The 15,663-nt window shown below is 71.3% G+C and overlaps 1 protein-coding gene across 1 annotated transcript; it reads left to right on the top strand.

The window, feature by feature from the left end:
* The first annotated feature begins 659 nt into the window (after positions 1-659).
* On the top strand, positions 660-14,531 carry LOC140913707 (complement factor B). Its single transcript, XM_073350507.1, has 19 exons — positions 660-727; positions 1,154-1,331; positions 1,867-2,067; positions 2,359-2,544; positions 2,739-2,912; positions 3,176-3,256; positions 4,245-4,339; positions 5,391-5,517; positions 6,634-6,753; positions 7,019-7,099; positions 7,275-7,415; positions 7,638-7,762; positions 7,850-7,973; positions 8,124-8,268; positions 8,576-8,661; positions 8,742-8,872; positions 12,763-12,850; positions 13,409-13,458; positions 14,255-14,531. Exons 2-19 carry the CDS (start codon positions 1,277-1,279, stop codon positions 14,375-14,377), a joined length of 2,133 nt encoding a protein of 710 aa, XP_073206608.1. The 5' UTR covers positions 660-727; positions 1,154-1,276; the 3' UTR covers positions 14,378-14,531.
* Positions 14,532-15,663: the final 1,132 nt, after the last annotated feature.

Raw genomic sequence — 15,663 nt, 5'->3', positions numbered from 1 at the left:
CCTCTCTTCTGATCGATGAGAGTTCCTCCCTCCAGCCAGCTGCCTCCACCCCACCCCCCCTTCCCTTTTTTGGTCACCTGAGGGGCTGTGATTTCTCTGAACCCCCAACGCCCAGAGCAGGACAGCAAAAAGGAAACATGAAGTGAAACCCCGTGCAGGGAACCAGCTCCCAAAATATCAACTCAAAATATCAACTCATCAACTCCCGTGCAGCTGCACCCAGCCCCCTGCACAGATATGAGAACCCCGGAGTCCTGGCTCCCAGCCCCTGCTGCTCTAACCCCTGGACCCTGCTTCCCTCCCAGAGCTCGGATAGGACCCACAATTCCTGGCTCCAAGGCCCCCCAGCTCTAACCATTCGTCCCCACACTCGTCCCAGAGCCGGGGATAGAACCCAGGAGTCCCAGTCCCCCCTGCTCTAACCCACCAGCCCCCACTCCCCTCCCAGAGCTGGGCAGAGAACCCAGGAGTCCTGGCTCCCAGCCCCCTGCTCTAACCCACCAGCCCCCACTCCCCTCCCAGAGCTGGGCAGAGAACCCAGGAGTACAGGATGTGTAGCAGGATGGTTAGTGTGCCCATAAAATCGATATCTAGGTGGGGCTGGGCTCAGGCCGGGCACCTCCCTCCACACACGGTGTGTGTGTGTGTGTTTAGATATAGAGAGAGAGGAGATCAGCCGACAGAATCCAACCCCAGCCCCATCAGCTCTGAGCTTAGCTCCAGCCAGGTACGGGGGGGCGGGTGGATCACGGGGCCTGTCCCATCTGGGCAGCATGGGATTCAATCTGGCCCCAGACCGGGGGACTGGCTGGCTCAAGGGAGGGGGAGACCAGGTTTTCTGACTCAGTTTTTCTGTTTCAGAGACAGAGGAAGTGGGGAAAAGGGGGAGGGTAGCCAAGATCGAGGGTGCAGAGAAAGCCAGGACTCCTGGGTTCTCTCCCCAGCTCTGGGAGGGGGGTGAGGTCTGGTGGGTTAGAAGGGACTGGGAGGCAGGACACCGGGGTTCTAACCCAGCCTGGGGAGGGGAGTGGGGTCTAGTGGGTAGAGTGGGGGTGGGGGGGTTGGGAGGCAGGACTCCTGGGTTCTCTCCTAGCTTGGGGAGGGATAAAGCAGCATCATATTCTGGGAACCACATGCCAGTTCCTCTTTCCAGCTAGAGGTTTCAGAGACCAAAATATCAGCTCCCACGCTCCTCCCCCCACTCCACCTTCCTGCCCAGCTTGGAAAGGAGCCTCCGTTCTCCCCACTGCTCAGACCCCCCAAAGACTCTGGGGCCATGGAACACGTCCCCTTCCTCCTCCTCCTCCTCCTCCTCCGACACGGCCTGTGTGGTAAGAAATTCCTCCTCCACCTCCCCGGGGGCCTGGGCCCTCCTTAACTCTGACACTGCCCCTCACTCCCGACCCGCAGCCCCCTGCTAGCCCAGCCCTGCCCCCCCAGCTCTACCGGTGCCCCTCACTCCCGACCCGCAGCCCCCTGCTAGCCCAGCCCTGCCCCCCCAGCTCTACCGGTGCCCCTCACTCCCAACCCACAGCCCCCTGCCAGCCCAGCCCTGCCCCCCCAACCCTGCAGGTGCCCCCCACTCCCGACCTGCAGCCCCCTGCTAGCCCGGCCCTGCCCCCGCAGCCCTGCAGGTGCCCCTCACTCCCGACCTGCAGCCCCCTGCTAGCCCGGCCCTGCCCCCGCAGCCCTGCAGGTGCCCCCCACTCCCGACCCGCAGCCCCCTGCTAGCCCAGCCCTGCCCCCCCAGCCCTGCAGGTGCCCCCCACTCCCGACCCGCAGCCCCCTGCCAGCCCAGCCCTGCCCCCCCAGCCCTGCAGGTGCCCCCCACTCCCGACCCGCAGCCCCCTGCTTTTTCTCTCCCAGATGCAGTTTGTGGGGATGCGGAAGGTATCCAAGGGGGTGAGGTTGTGTACCCCAAGATCCGAACCAATGGCAGCATCCTGGAGTATCGCTGCCCCCCGAACAGCTACGCCTACCCTGTGAGCTGGAGGGTCTGTCAGTCTAGCGGGAAGTGGTCACCTCTGAGGAATGCCTTCGAGTCAGCCCAGAGACCCTCCTGCATCAGTGAGTAGAACCCAGGAGTCCTGGCTCCAAGCCTCCACTGCTCTAACCACTAGACTCCCATTCCCCTCCCAGAGCCGGGGAGAGAACCCAGGCATCCTGGCTCCCAGCCCCCACTCCCCTCCCAGAGCCGGGGAGAGAACCCAGGCGTCTGGCTCCCAGCCCCCACTCCCCTCCCAGAGCCGGGGAGAGAACCCAGGAGTCCTAGCTCCCAGCCCCGCCTGCTCTGACGCACTCGACCCCCCTCCGCTCTGAGAACCCAGGAGTCCTGCGCCTCCCCTCTCTCCGCTGCAGCCTACACCTGCACTGGCTACATCACCTTCGAGAACGGGTGGCATCAGCCTCGGCAGAACAAGTACCGGGTCGGGGACACGATCACCTTCCACTGCCAGCCCGGGCACCGGCTCTTCGGCGCAGCCCACCGCACCTGCCTGGCCAACGGCGAGTGGAGCGGCCGCACGGCCGCGTGCGACCCCGAGGGTGAGTGGGACTGGGCGGGGGCTGGGAGCCAGGACGCCTGGGTTCTCCGGGCTCTGGGCGGGGAGTGGGGGCTGGTGGTTAGAGCAGTGGGAGCGGGAATCGCCCATTCCCATCTATCCCCACTCTGTGGGGACTCCCGACCATGCAGCCCCTACCCCGGGTGGTTAATGCAGCTGGGGTCTGTCTCCCTGCAGACTCCCTGTGCCCCTGGCCAGGCATCCCCCTTGGGGGGCATCGCCAGGGCCACGTCTTCGAGCCAGGCCGAGCCGTGAGATTCACCTGCCTCCAGGAGCTGGTGCTGCGGGGCTCTCCCCGCCGCGTCTGCCAGAACTCGGGCCAGTGGTCGGGGGAGGAGCCACGGTGTGAGGGTGAGTCGCACGCCGAGCCCCAGCTGTCCCCCTGACCCGGGGGTCCTTCTGTCCCTTGTGTGTCTGTCTTTCCATCCGCCCCATGTCTGCATCCATCCAACCCCCTTCCAGCCACCCAGCGCTGGGCCCACTCCCGTGGTTCCCAAGGGATGGTCTGTACTGTACCCCATTGGGGTGGCTGTCCAGGCCCCCGCATCCCATGGGGGTCTCCCTGCACCCCACCCCCATCCGTACCCCCCTGCTGACCAGCTCTGAACCCCCAGGCCGCTACGCCTACGACAACGTGAGCTCTGTGGCCAAGCACCTGGACATGTCGGAAGAAATCACGGCGCATGCACAAACAGGTCAGGGTCAGCGTGTTGCCCCCCATCCTGGGGGCACCGGCCCCTGCTCCCCACCCCCAACATGCTCAGCCAGGAGCCCCAAGGACTGGGGGGCCCAAGCCCAGCCCCAAAGATCCACTTGGGCATCCCACAGGCATTGACAGAGCCCTGTGAATCCGCGGGTCTCCGCTTTCCGTCCACAGACCAGTTCTGCGGAGAGCAGCGCAGGGCTCTGACGGTAAGAGCCAGGCGGGCAGCTGTGAGGAACCACAGCACAGACCCTCCACCTGCCCTAGGCAGGGGACCTGGGGGGCACGGACACTAGCTGGGGACTGCTCGGGGCCCTGCCCAGGGCAGGTGGAGGGCCCCAGCCTCCCCACAGCGGCCCGCCCGGGCTCCGGGGGGTGGGTGCCCCAGAGCCACAGCCTGGCCCCAGTAAGGAGCACCCTGCAAATCCGTGGCGCTCCACAGATTGGAAGCAGAGAGATTTTTGTATCCGTGCAGGGCTCTAGTCTTCTGGATCAGGACAGTGGATGAGGGAGAGGCAGTGAGGGAATAGAGGGATGGATGGGAGAATGGACGGATGGACAGACGGATGGATGGGATGGATGGCGGGGAGATGGATGGATGATGGCAGGGGAAATGGATGGATGGATGGATGGATGGATGGATGGATGGATGGATGGATGGATGGATGGATGGATATAAGGCAGGGGGGATGGATGAGATGGGTGGATCACATGGGGGATGGATGGATGGATGGATGGATGGATGGATGGATGGATGGATGGATGGATGGATGGATGGACAGGCAGACAGCAGGGGTAGCTCCCATGCAGATTAGCGGGTTGTCCCTGACTGTTGATCTCAAAACCCCTTTTTTCCCTCTAGCCGTCTCGTCCCAGCCAGGGTTGCCCAAGGCCATGGCAGGGGGTGGGGGGGCTGGGGACCCTGAGGGCTGTGGGGGAGGCTCCTTTCCTGTCTTTGTCTAACTCACCCCCACCCCCAGGCACCAACATATACTTTGTCGTGCACGCATCGGGCAGCGTTGGGGCAGAGAATGTGAAAATGAGTGGGGAATTCATCATCGCCGTCATGGAGCAGGTAAGCAGAGGCCAGTGCTGCCGATGCCCCTCACTCCCGACTCACAGCCCCCTGCTACCCCAGCCCTGCCCCCCCAGCTCTGCCGGTGCCCCTCACTCCCGACCCGCAGCCCCCTGCCAGCCCAGCCCTGCCCCCACCCAGCTCTGCCGGTGCCCCTCACTCCCGACTCACAGCCCCCTGCTACCCCAGCCCTGCCCCCCTCAGCTCTGCCGGTGCCCCTCACTCCCGACCCGCAGCCCCCTGCTACCCCAGCCCTGCCCCCCCCAGCTCTGCCGGTGCCCCTCACTCCCGACTCGCAGCCCCCTGCTACCCCAGCCCTGCCCCCCCCAGCTCCGCCGGTGCCCCTCACTCCCGACTCACAGCCCCCTGCTACCCCAGCCCTGCCCCCCCCAGCTCCGCCGGTGCCCCTCACTCCTGACTCACAGCCCCCTGCCAGCCCAGCCCTGCCCCCCCCAGCTCTGCCGGTGCCCCTCACTCCCGACCCGCAGCCCCCTGCTACCCCAGCCCTGCCCCCCCCAGCTCCGCCGGTGCCCCTCACTCCCGACTCGCAGCCCCCTGCTACCCCAGCCCTGCCCCCCCCCAGCTCCGCCGGTGCCCCTCACTCCCGACTCCCAGCCCCCTGCTACCCCAGCCCTGCCCCCCCCCAGCTCCGCCGGTGCCCCTCACTCCCGACTCACAGCCCCCTGCTACCCCAGCCCTGCCCCCCCCAGCTCCGCCGGTGCCCCTCACTCCCGACTCGCAGCCCCCTGCTACCCCAGCCCTGCCCCCCCCAGCTCCGCCGGTGCCCCTCACTCCCGACTCGCAGCCCCTGCTACCCCAGCCCTGCCCCCCCCAGCTCCGCCGGTGCCCCTCACTCCCGACTCACAGCCCCCTGCTACCCCAGCCCTGCCCCCCCCCAGCTCTGCCGGTGCCCCTCACTCCCGACCCGCAGCCCCCTCCTCGCCCAGCCCTGCCCCACCCCAGCTCTGCCGGTGCCCCTCACTCCCGACCCGCAGCCCCCCCGCTAGCCCAGCCCTTCCTCCCTGACACCCTAACACTGGGGCTCTCGCAGGCCACCCGGGTCTCTGACAAAGTCTGGTTCACAGTGGTGGCATTCGCCAGCTCTGCCCAGCTGGTATCGGTTCTGACCCAGAGTCCCGCAGAAGTGGGGGCGGCCTGGGAGCAGTTCCAGAACACAAGTGAGTTGTGGGTCCTGGCACTGGGTTGTGTTCTATGTTGTGGGTTAACTTGTGTGGCTGTGTGATGCAGTTCCTGCTGTGTAGCTGTGTGGTGGTGATGGGGTTGTCATTGTGTTGTTGCATCATGTCATGTCATTGTGGTGATGAGGTTGTTGTATGTTGGTTAGTCATGCTGCGGTGATGGGGTTGATGTGTGTTGTGGTCTGTTGTGTTCTGTTGTGTTCTCAGTGTTGTGCTGGTGTGGTAAGCTGTGTTGTGTCATTGTGTTGTGGTGACGGGATCGTCCTTGTGCGTTGTTTTAGGTTGACAGGGTTGTCATTTTGTTATTGCATGTTGGGTTGTGTCATCTTCCTGTGGCGACAGGGATGTTGTATTGTGACGATGGTCTTGACCTTGTGTGTTGTGTTCTGTTTACAGGGTCATCACTGTGTGTTGTGTTGTCAGGGTAACGGGTTTGCCCTGGTGTTGTTGTGTTGCCGGGTGGTGAGGGCGCTCTCACTGTGCTGTTGTGCAGTGTTGTGGAGGGGAGTTGTCTCAATGTGCTGTGGTGATGGGGTTGCTGCCCGCTGGGTTGTGTGTCGTGGTGACGGGCTTGTGGGGTGTTGTGTTGCTGGAGGGTTACACTGGACTGCGGGGGTGACAGGGTTGTGTGGGTTGTGTTGTTGTGGTGACGGGCTTGTGGTGTGTCGTGTTGCTGGAGGGTTACACTGGACTGCGGGGGTGACAGGGTTGTGTGGGTTGTGTTGTTGTGGTGACGGGCTTGTGGTGTGTCGTGTTGCTGGAGGGTTACACTGGACTGCGGGGGTGACAGGGTTGTGTGGGTTGTGTTGTTGTGGTGACGGGCTTGTGGGGTGTTGTGTTGCTGGAGGGTTACACTGGACTGCGGGGTGACAGGGTTGTGTGGGTTGTGTTGTTGTGGTGACGGGCTTGTGGTGTGTCGTGTTGCTGGAGGGTTACACTGGACTGCGGGGGTGACAGGGTTGTGTGGGTTGTGTTGTTGTGGTGACGGGCTTGTGGTGTGTCGTGTTGCTGGAGGGTTACACTGGACTGCGGGGGGTGACAGGGTTGTGTGGGTTGTGTTGTTGTGGTGACGGACTTGTCGTCTCCCACCCGCAGGCAGCTTCACCCAGCGAGGCACCAACGTGGGGGCGGCGCTGGGACAGGTTCTGTCCCTGATCCAGACGGCGCCGCCCAGAACCAGCGCCAGGAAACACATCGTGGTTCTGATCACAAGCGGTGAGACACCCCCCCATGGGGCAGAAACCTCCCCAGGGCACACATTTGGGGTGAACACCGCCATAGACCTTCCTGCCTCTGGGGGTCCCCCCAGACATCCCCGCCCTAGGACCCCCAGGGACCCCCATGCCCCCTCAGCCCCCCACTCTCCCTGGCACCCCCAGCAACCCAAGGGCTAGTGCCCAGGGATAGGATCCCAGCCCAGCCCCCCACTCCCACCCCATTGGGGGCATCTTGGCTCAGGTTCCTCTTCCTGCCCCACCAGGGAGACACAATGTGGGGCTGGACCCAGCCAGGGTGTCAGAGCGAATCCAGGCGGCCATCCCCAACCCGGACCAGAACCTGGGTAAGTGGACGTGGTAACAGGGAACGGGGTGTGGGGCCTGGCCCCTCTAGGGGGCGCCGGCTCCCATCCAGCCAGAGGGCAGGGCCTGGCTGGCTCAGGGGGGCAGGGAATGGGGCGTGGGGCCTTGTCCCTAGAGGGCACTCCCTAGTGACCCCCTCCACCCCACTCACCCCAGATATCTTCGCTCTGGGGGTCGGGGATGCCCACAAGGAGCAGATGGAGCGAATCGCCACGAAGGAGCCAGGAACCCAAAGATCCTTCTACCTGCAGAACTACGGAGACCTGGGGGCCCTCACCCAGCTGGTGCGGGGCTTGGGTGAGTGGGGGGCACTCCGGCTGTGGCAGGGGAGTGGGTAGACCAGGGAGGGGAGGGCTGGGAGCCAGGACACCTGGGTTCTCTCCCTGGCTCTGGGAGGGGAGTGGGGGCTGGTGGGTTAGAGCAGGGGGCTGGGAGCCAGGACTCCTGGGTTCTCTCCCAGCCCTGGGAGGGGAGGGGGATCCCTCCAGCCCCCCTCAGCCCCTGCCTCTGTGTCTCCAGGCGAAGGACTCAGCTGTGGGGTGCGGGGCGTGGGGCGGAGCCGGCTCATCGGGCGGGTTTTCCGTGGGGAGCAGGCGGAGGAGAAGCAGTGGCCCTGGCAGGTGTCTCTGAAGTTCAAAGACAAGGTAGGAGGCCCCTCCTGGTCCCCTCCCCCCCAGGCCGCCCGGTCTTCCCACCCCCTCCACTGAGCCTTCTTTCCCCCCCCTCACCAGAATCAACACAATAGGGGAGGGGGCTCGATCGTAGCCCCCTCCTGGATCCTGACCGCGGCCCACAACGTCTGGGACGCCGAGGCCGGGCGAGCCATGGCCCCGGAGCAAGTGACTGTGCTTGTAGGTGAGACTGACGCTGGGGGCGCCCGGGGTCAAGGGCCTCGGCAGGGGGTGCTCTGCCCTGGGGAGCAGGCGGGGGGCTGGGTGAGGTGGCAGGGGGCTGGGCAGGGGTCGCCATGCTGTGGGGGGCTGACAGGCATGTCTGTGACCCCAGGGCTGACCACCCTCCAAAAGGATTCCCTGGGCCTCCCTGTGGGGCAAATCATCGTCCACGAGGGGTACAAAGGGTTCTCGGATTTCAGCTTCGACATCGCGCTGCTCAGCCTCACCCGCCCTCTGGCCTTCACCCCCAAAATGCGGTGAGACGGCCGCCGGACTCCTGGGTTCTCCACCTGGTTCTGGGAGGGGAATGGGGTCTAGTGGGTTAGAGCAAGGGGGGCTGGGAGCCAGGACTCCTGGGTTCTCCCCCCAGCTCTGGGAGAGGAGTGGGGTCTGGTGGGTTAGAGCAGGGGGAGCTGGGAGCCAGGACTCCTGGGTTCTCCACCTGGCTCTGGGAGGGGAGTGGGGTCTGGTGGGTTAGAGCAGGGGGGCTGGGAGCCAGGACTCTTGGGTTCTCCCCCCGGCTCCGGAAGGGGAGCAGTGACTGACTCTGTGGTGCCCTCCCAGGCCTGTCTGTCTCCCCTGCAGCGCGGAGATGAGCCACATCCTGGACCTGCCAGCGGCCAGCTGGGAGGAGACGTGCGTGTACCAAGGTCAGCAGGGGAGGCTGTGGGTGGCAGGAGGGAAGGAAGCCCGGGGTCAGCCTGGCCCCCTGACCTGTGGCTCCCCGCAGGCGGGATCCTGACGGGGCACGGCGGGGAGCAGGAGGAGAGAGAAATCCGGGGTGTCATCACCGGCTGGGGGAAGACGGCCAGCCGGCCCCAGGGGACCAGCATGCTGCAGCAGGCCGAGGTGGTGATCCAGGTATGGGCAGCACCCCCGGGGGGCCACACACAACATGGCCAGCAGGGGGCAGGCGCACAGAGCAGGGCCCGTCCCCGCCAGCAGGGGGCCGCGGGGGGGCAGAGCGGGGCCTGTCCCGGCCGGCAGGGGGCGGCGGGGGGGCAGAGCGGGGGCCCGTCCCGGCCGGCAGGGGGCCAGGGGGGCAGAGCGGGGCCCGTCCCGGCCGGCAGGGGGCGGCGGGGGGGCAGAGCGGGGCCCGTCCCGGCCGGCAGGGGGCGGCGGGGAGCAGAGCGGGGCCCGTCCCGGCCGGCAGGGGGCGGCGGGGAGCAGAGCGGGGCCCGTCCCGGCCGGCTGGGGCCATGGGGGGGCAGAGCGGGGCCCGTCCCCGCCAGCAGGGGGCCACGGGGGGGCAGAGCGGGGCCCGTCCCCGCCGGCAGGGGGCGCGGGGGGCAGAGCGGGGCCCGTCCCCGCCGGCAGGGGGCGCGGGGGGCAGAGCGGGGGCCCGTCCCCGCCGGCAGGGGGCGCGGGGGGCAGAGCGGGGCCTGTCCCGGCCGGCAGGGGGCCAGGGGAGCAGAGTGGGGCCCGTCCCGGCCGGCAGGGGGCGCGGGGGGCAGAGCGGGGCCCGTCCCGGCCGGCAGGGGGCCAGGGGGGCAGAGCGGGGCCCATCCCGGCCGGCAGGGGGCAGAGCGGGGCCCGTCCCGGCCGGCAGGGGGCACGGGGGCAGAGTGGGGCCCGTCCCGGCCGGCAGGGGGAGCGGGGGGCAGAGCGGGGCCCCTCCCGGCCGGCAGGGGGCCAGGGGGGCAGAGCGGGGCCCGTCCCGGCCGGCAGGGAGCGCGGGGGGCAGAGCGGGGCCCGTCCCGGCCGGCAGGGGGCACGGGGGGCAGAGCGGGGCCCGTCCCCGCCAGCAGGGGGCCACGGGGGGGCAGAGCGGGGCCCGTCCCCGCCAGCAGGGGGCCGCGGGGGGGCAGAGCGGGGCCCGTCCCGGCCGGCAGGGGGGCGCGGGGGGCAGAGTGGGGCCTGTCCCCGCCAGCAGGGGGCGGCGGGGGGGGCAGAGCGGGGCCCGTCCCGGCCGGCAGGGGGCACGGGGGGCAGAGCGGGGCCCGTCCCGGCCGGCAGGAGGCTAGGGGGGCAGAGTGGGGCCCGTCCCCGCCAGCAGGGGGCCGCGGGGGGGCAGAGCGGGGCCCGTCCCTGCTGGCAGGGGGCCAGGGGGGCAGAGCGGGGCCCGTCCCAGCTGGCAGGCGGCGCGGGGGGCAGAGCGGGGCCCGTCCCCGCCAGCAGGGGGCCGTGGTGGGGGCAGAGCGGGGCCCGTCCCCGCCAGCAGGGGGCCGCGGGGGGGCAGAGCGGGGCCCGTCCCCGCCAGCAGGGGGCCGCGGGGGGGGCAGAGCGGGGCCCGTCCCGGCCGGCAGGGGGCGCGGGGGGCAGAGCGGGGCCCGTCCCGGCCGGCAGGGGGCGCGGGGGGCAGAGTGGGGCCTGTCCCCGCCAGCAGGGGGCGGCGGGGGGGCAGAGCGGGGCCCGTCCCGGCCGGCAGGGGGCACGGGGGGCAGAGCGGGGCCCGTCCCGGCCGGCAGGGGGCCAGGGGGGCAGAGTGGGGCCCGTCCCCGCCAGCAGGGGGCCGCGGGGGGGCAGAGCGGGGCCAGTCCCTGCTGGCAGGGGGCCAGGGGGGCAGAGCGGGGCCCGTCCCGGCTGGCAGGGGGCGCGGGGGGCAGAGCAGGGCCCGTCCCCGCCAGCAGGGGGCCGCGGGGGGGGCAGAGCGGGGCCCGTCCCGGCTGGCAGGGGGGCGCGGGGGGCAGAGCGGGGCCCGTCCCCGCCAGCAGGGGGCCGTGGGGGGGCAGAGCGGGGCCTGTCCCGGCCGGCAGGGGGCGCGGGGGGCAGAGCGGGGCCCGTCCCGGCTGGCAGGGGGCGCGGGGGGCAGAGCGGGGCCCGTCCCGGCCGGCAGGGGGCCAGGGGGGCAGAGCGGGGCCCGTCCCGGCCGGCAGGGGGCCAGGGGGGCAGAGTGGGGCCCGTCCCCGCCGGCAGGGGGCCGCGGGGGGGGCAGAGCGGGGCCCGTCCCGGCCAGCAGGGGGCAGAGCGGGGCCCGTCCCGGCCGGCAGGGGGCGCGGGGGGGCAGAGCGGGGCCCGTCCCGGCCGGCAGGGGGCCAGGGGGGCAGAGCGGGGCCCGTCCCGGCCGGCAGGGGGCGCGGGGGGCAGAGCGGGGCCCGTCCCGGCCGGCAGGGGGCGGCGGGGGGGCAGAGCGGGGCCCCTCCCGGCCGGCAGGGGGCGGCGGGGGGGCAGAGCGGGGCCCGTCCCGGCCGGCAGGGGGCGCGGGGGGCAGAGCGGGGCCCGTCCCGGCCGGCAGGGGGCGGCGGGGGGGCAGAGCGGGGCCCGTCCCGGCCGGCAGGGGGGCGGCGGGGGGGCAGAGCGGGGCCCCTCCCGGCCGGCAGGGGGCGGCGGGGGGGCAGAGCGGGGCCCGTCCCGGCCGGCAGGGGGGCGGCGGGGGGGCAGAGCGGGGCCCGTCCCGGCCGGCAGGGGGCGGCGGGGGGCAGAGCGGGGCCCGTCCCGGCCGGCAGGGGGCCAGGGGGGCAGAGCGGGGCCCGTCCCGGCCGGCAGGGGGCGGCGGGGGGCAGAGCGGTGCCCGTCCCGGCCGGCAGGGGGCAGAGCGGGGCCCGTCCCGGCCGGCAGGGGGCGCGGGGGGCAGAGCGGGGCCCGTCCCGGCTGGCAGGGGGCGGCGGGGGGCAGAGTGGGGCCCGTCCCGGCCGGCAGGGGGCGGCGGGGGCAGAGTGGGGCCCGTCCCGGCCGGCAGGGGGCGGCGGGGGGCAGAGCGGGGCCGTCCCGGCCGGCAGGGGGCGGCGGGGGGCAGAGCGGGGCCCGTCCCGGCCGGCAGGGGGCAGAGCGGGGCCCGTCCCGGCCGGCAGGGGGCGCGGGGGGCAGAGCGGGGCCCGTCCCGGCCGGCAGGGGGCGGCGGGGGGCAGAGTGGGGCCCGTCCCGGCCGGCAGGGGGCGGCGGGGGCAGAGCGGGGCCCGTCCCGGCCGGCAGGGGGCCAGGGGGGCAGAGTGGGGCCCGTCCCGGCCGGCAGGGGGCGGCGGGGGGCAGAGCGGGGCCCGTCCCGGCCGGCAGGGGGCCAGGGGGGCAGAGTGGGGCCCGTCCCGGCCGGCAGGGGGCGGCGGGGGGCAGAGCGGGGCCCGTCCCGGCCGGCAGGGGGGCAGAGCGGGGCCCGTCCCGGCCGGCAGGGGGCCAGGGGGGCAGAGTGGGGCCCGTCCCGGCCGGCAGGGGGCAGAGCGGGGCCCGTCCCGGCCGGCAGGGGGCAGAGCGGGGCCCGTCCCGGCCGGCAGGGGGCCAGGGGGGCAGAGCGGGGCCCGTCCCGGCCGGCAGGGGGCAGAGCGGGGCCCGTCCCGGCCGGCAGGGGGCCAGGGGGGCAGAGCGGGGCCCGTCCCGGCCGGCAGGGGGCGGCGGGGGGCAGAGCGGGGCCCGTCCCGGCCGGCAGGGGGCGGCGGGGGGCGGAGCGGGGCCCGTCCCGGCCGGCAGGGGGCGGCGGGGGGCAGAGCGGGGCCCGTCCCGGCCGGCAGGGGGCAGAGCGGGGCCCGTCCCGGCCGGCAGGGGGCCAGGGGGGGCAGAGCGGGGCCCGTCCCGGCCGGCAGGGGGCGCGGGGGGCAGAGCGGGGCCCGTCCCGGCCAGGGGGCGGCGGGGGGCAGAGCGGGGCCCGTCCCGGCCGGCAGGGGGCGGCGGGGGGCAGAGCGGGGCCCGTCCCGGCCGGCAGGGGGCAGAGCGGGGCCCGTCCCAGCCGGCAGGGGGCGGCGGGGGGCAGAGCGGGGCCCGTCCCGGCCGGCAGGGGGCAGAGCGGGGCCCGTCCCGGCCGGCAGGGGGCACACACGCACACCCTGGGGACGGTGGGGTCTATTAACCCCTCACTCCCCTGCCCCGCTGTCTGGTTGCAGAGCCGCTCGCGCTGCCAGCAGGCGCTGAAAAATATCACCTCCGACATGTTTTGTGCCGTAGGAGAGAAGGGTCAAGACGCCTGCCAGGGTGAGCACCCCCCCCCGCTCCCCCCCCTCTGGCTTCCCCCCACAGCCTCCCCCCCACACCCTCTGCAGCCGGGCCCTCCACTCCTCTCCTCCTCCCGTCGTCTGCTGGTCAGGCCCTGCGTTCACACTGCATCCTTGCATTCATTCCCCCCTCATCCCTCCGTCTGCTCCCTCCTTCCTTCCCTCGCCCTTCTCCCCTGCATTCCTTGTCTTTCTTCCATTCCTTGATTCATCCCCCCCCTTCTCTCTTTTCTTCCCTCCTTCCTTCTCTCTTTCACGCTTCGCTTCATCCCTCTGGTCTTCCATTCTCTGCCCTCCTCCCCGCTGGATTCAGCCTCTTCGTTCCTCCACTCGGGCCGGCTCCCTTCACTCTTTCCCTCCTTGGGTCCCTCCTTCCTTTGCTCCTTGGCGCATTCACCTCTCCCCTCCGTGGTTCTCTCCTTTCTTCCTCCGTTCTCCCATTCCTTTCTTGCTCCTCTTCTTTCGCTCCCCCTTTCCTGCGCTCCGGCTCCCCACCCCCCGGATTTAAACCCTCCTGTCCCATCCCCCTGCCCCCCAGGTGATTCCGGGGGACCCTTCGTGGTGAAGCGAAACCAGCACTGGATACAGGTGAGACGCTCCCAGACCGACGGACCCTCCCAGGGATGGTCCGACAGACACGGGGGAGGGCGGGGGGCCGGATCGAGCCCTTCGGCCCCCCCGAATACCAGCCTGTTCTCAGGAGTGTGGACACAAGACGACAAAATGTAATACACACATTCACCACCAGAGGGCGATTAAAGACCTTCCGAAAGGAGTCAGGTCGGGCTTGACAAAGCCCTGGCTGGGATGATTTAGTTGGGGTTGGTCCTGCTTTGAGCAGGGGGTTGGACTAGATACCTCCTGGGGTCCCTTCAACCCTGAGATTCTATGATGCTATGAGTGGGGGGCACCGGCAGAGCTGGGGGGCAGGGCTGGGCTGGCAGGGGGCTGCGGGTCGGGAGTGAGGGGCACCAGCAGGGCTGGGGGGCAGGGCTGGGCTGGCAGGGGGCTGCGGGTCGGGAGTGAGGGGCACGGGCAGGGCTGGGGGGCAGGGCTGGGCTGGCAGGGGGCTGCGGGTCGGGAGTGAGGGGCACGGGCAGGGCTGGGGGGCAGGGCTGGGCTGGCAGGGGGCTGCGGGTCGGGAGTGAGGGGCACGGGCAGGGCTGGGGGGCAGGGCTCGGCTGGCAGGGGGCTGCGGGTCGGGAGTGAGGGGCACCGGCAGGGCGGGGGGGCAGGGCTGGCAGGGGCTGCGGGTCGGGAGCGGGGGGCACCGGCAGGGCTGGGGGGCAGGGGCTGCGGGTCGGGAGCGGGGGGCACCGGCAGGGCGGGGGGGCAGGGCGGGGGGGCGGGAGCGGGGTGGCCCAGCTCTGTCTTTGCCCCGCAGGTTGGCATCGTGAGCCATGGCTCCACCCAGCAGTGCGACGGGAGCGCCCTCGGGGCTTACACCAGCGTCCCGCGGCTCATGGGCTGGATCAGGAGGAAGGTCCCGGAGCTGGGATTCGAGTGACTCCCCCGCAGGGCCGGGCACCCTTCCCCCGAGAAGGGCTGCCCCCCTTGGGACATGCTAGAACCCAGGCGTCCGAGCCTGGCACAGCTGGGCCCCCGGCGCCTCACGGTCTTTGTGCCTGGAACTAATAAAGCGTCTGGGATCTTTGAAACCATCTCACCTCCTGTCCTGAATTAAAGTGCTGTCTCCACTCCCCTCCCAGAGCGGGGGAGAGAACCCAGGAGTCCTGGCTCCCCGCCCCCCCACCCCACTCCCCTCCCAGAGCGGGGGAGAGAACCCAGGAGTCCTGGCTCCCCGCCCCCCCCACCCCACTCCCCTCCCAGAGCGGGGGAGAGAACCCAGGAGTCCTGGCTCCCCACCCCCCCACTCCACTCCCCTCCCAGAGCGGGGGAGAGAACCCAGGAGTCCTGGCTCCCCGCCCCCCCCACCCCACTCCCCTCCCAGAGCGGGGGAGAGAACCCAGGAGTCCTGGCTCCCCGCCCCCCCACCCACTGGACCCCACTCCCCTCCCAGAGCGGGGGAGAGAACCCAGGAGTCCTGGCTCCCCAACCCCCCCCACCCCACTCCCCTCCCAGAGCGGGGGAGAGAACCCAGGAGTCCTGGCTCCCCGCCCCCCACCCCACCCACTGGACCCCACTCCCCTCCCAGAGCCGGGAGAGAACCCAGGAGTCCTGGCTCCCCAACCCCCCCCACCCCACTCCCCTCCCAGAGCGGGGGAGAGAACCCAGGAGTCCTGGCTCCCCAACCCCCCCCCACCCCACTCCCCTCCCAGAGCGGGGGAGAGAACCCAGGAGTCCTGGCTCCCCGCCCCCCACCCCACCCACTGGACCCCACTCCCCTCCCAGAGCCGGGAGAGAACCCAGGAGTCCTGGCTCCCCAACCCCCCCCCACCCCACTCCCCTCCCAGAGCGGGGGAGAGAACCCAGGAGTCCTGGCTCCCCGCCCCCCCACCCCACCCCACCCCACCCACTGGACCCCACTCCCCTCCCAGAGCCGGAGAGAACCCAGGAGTCCTGGCTCCCCAACCCCCCCACCCCACTCCCCTCCCAGAGCGGGGGAGAGAACCCAGGAGTCCTGGCTCCCCGCCCCCCACCCCACCCACTGGACCCCACTCCCCTCCCAGAGCCGGGAGAGAACCCAGGAGTCCTGGCTCCCCAACCCCCCCCACCCCACTCCCCTCCCAGAGCGGGGGAGAGAACCCAGGAGTCCTGGCTCCCCGCCCCCCACCCCACTCACTGGACCCCACTCCCCTCCCAGAGCCGGGAGAGAACCCAGGAGTCCTGGCT

This window comes from Lepidochelys kempii, chromosome 6, assembly GCF_965140285.1.
Source record: "Lepidochelys kempii isolate rLepKem1 chromosome 6, rLepKem1.hap1, whole genome shotgun sequence".
Taxonomy (NCBI): domain Eukaryota; kingdom Metazoa; phylum Chordata; order Testudines; family Cheloniidae; genus Lepidochelys; species Lepidochelys kempii.
Note: the sequence above shows the minus strand (reverse complement) of the source record. Positions and strands in the feature narration are given on the sequence as shown.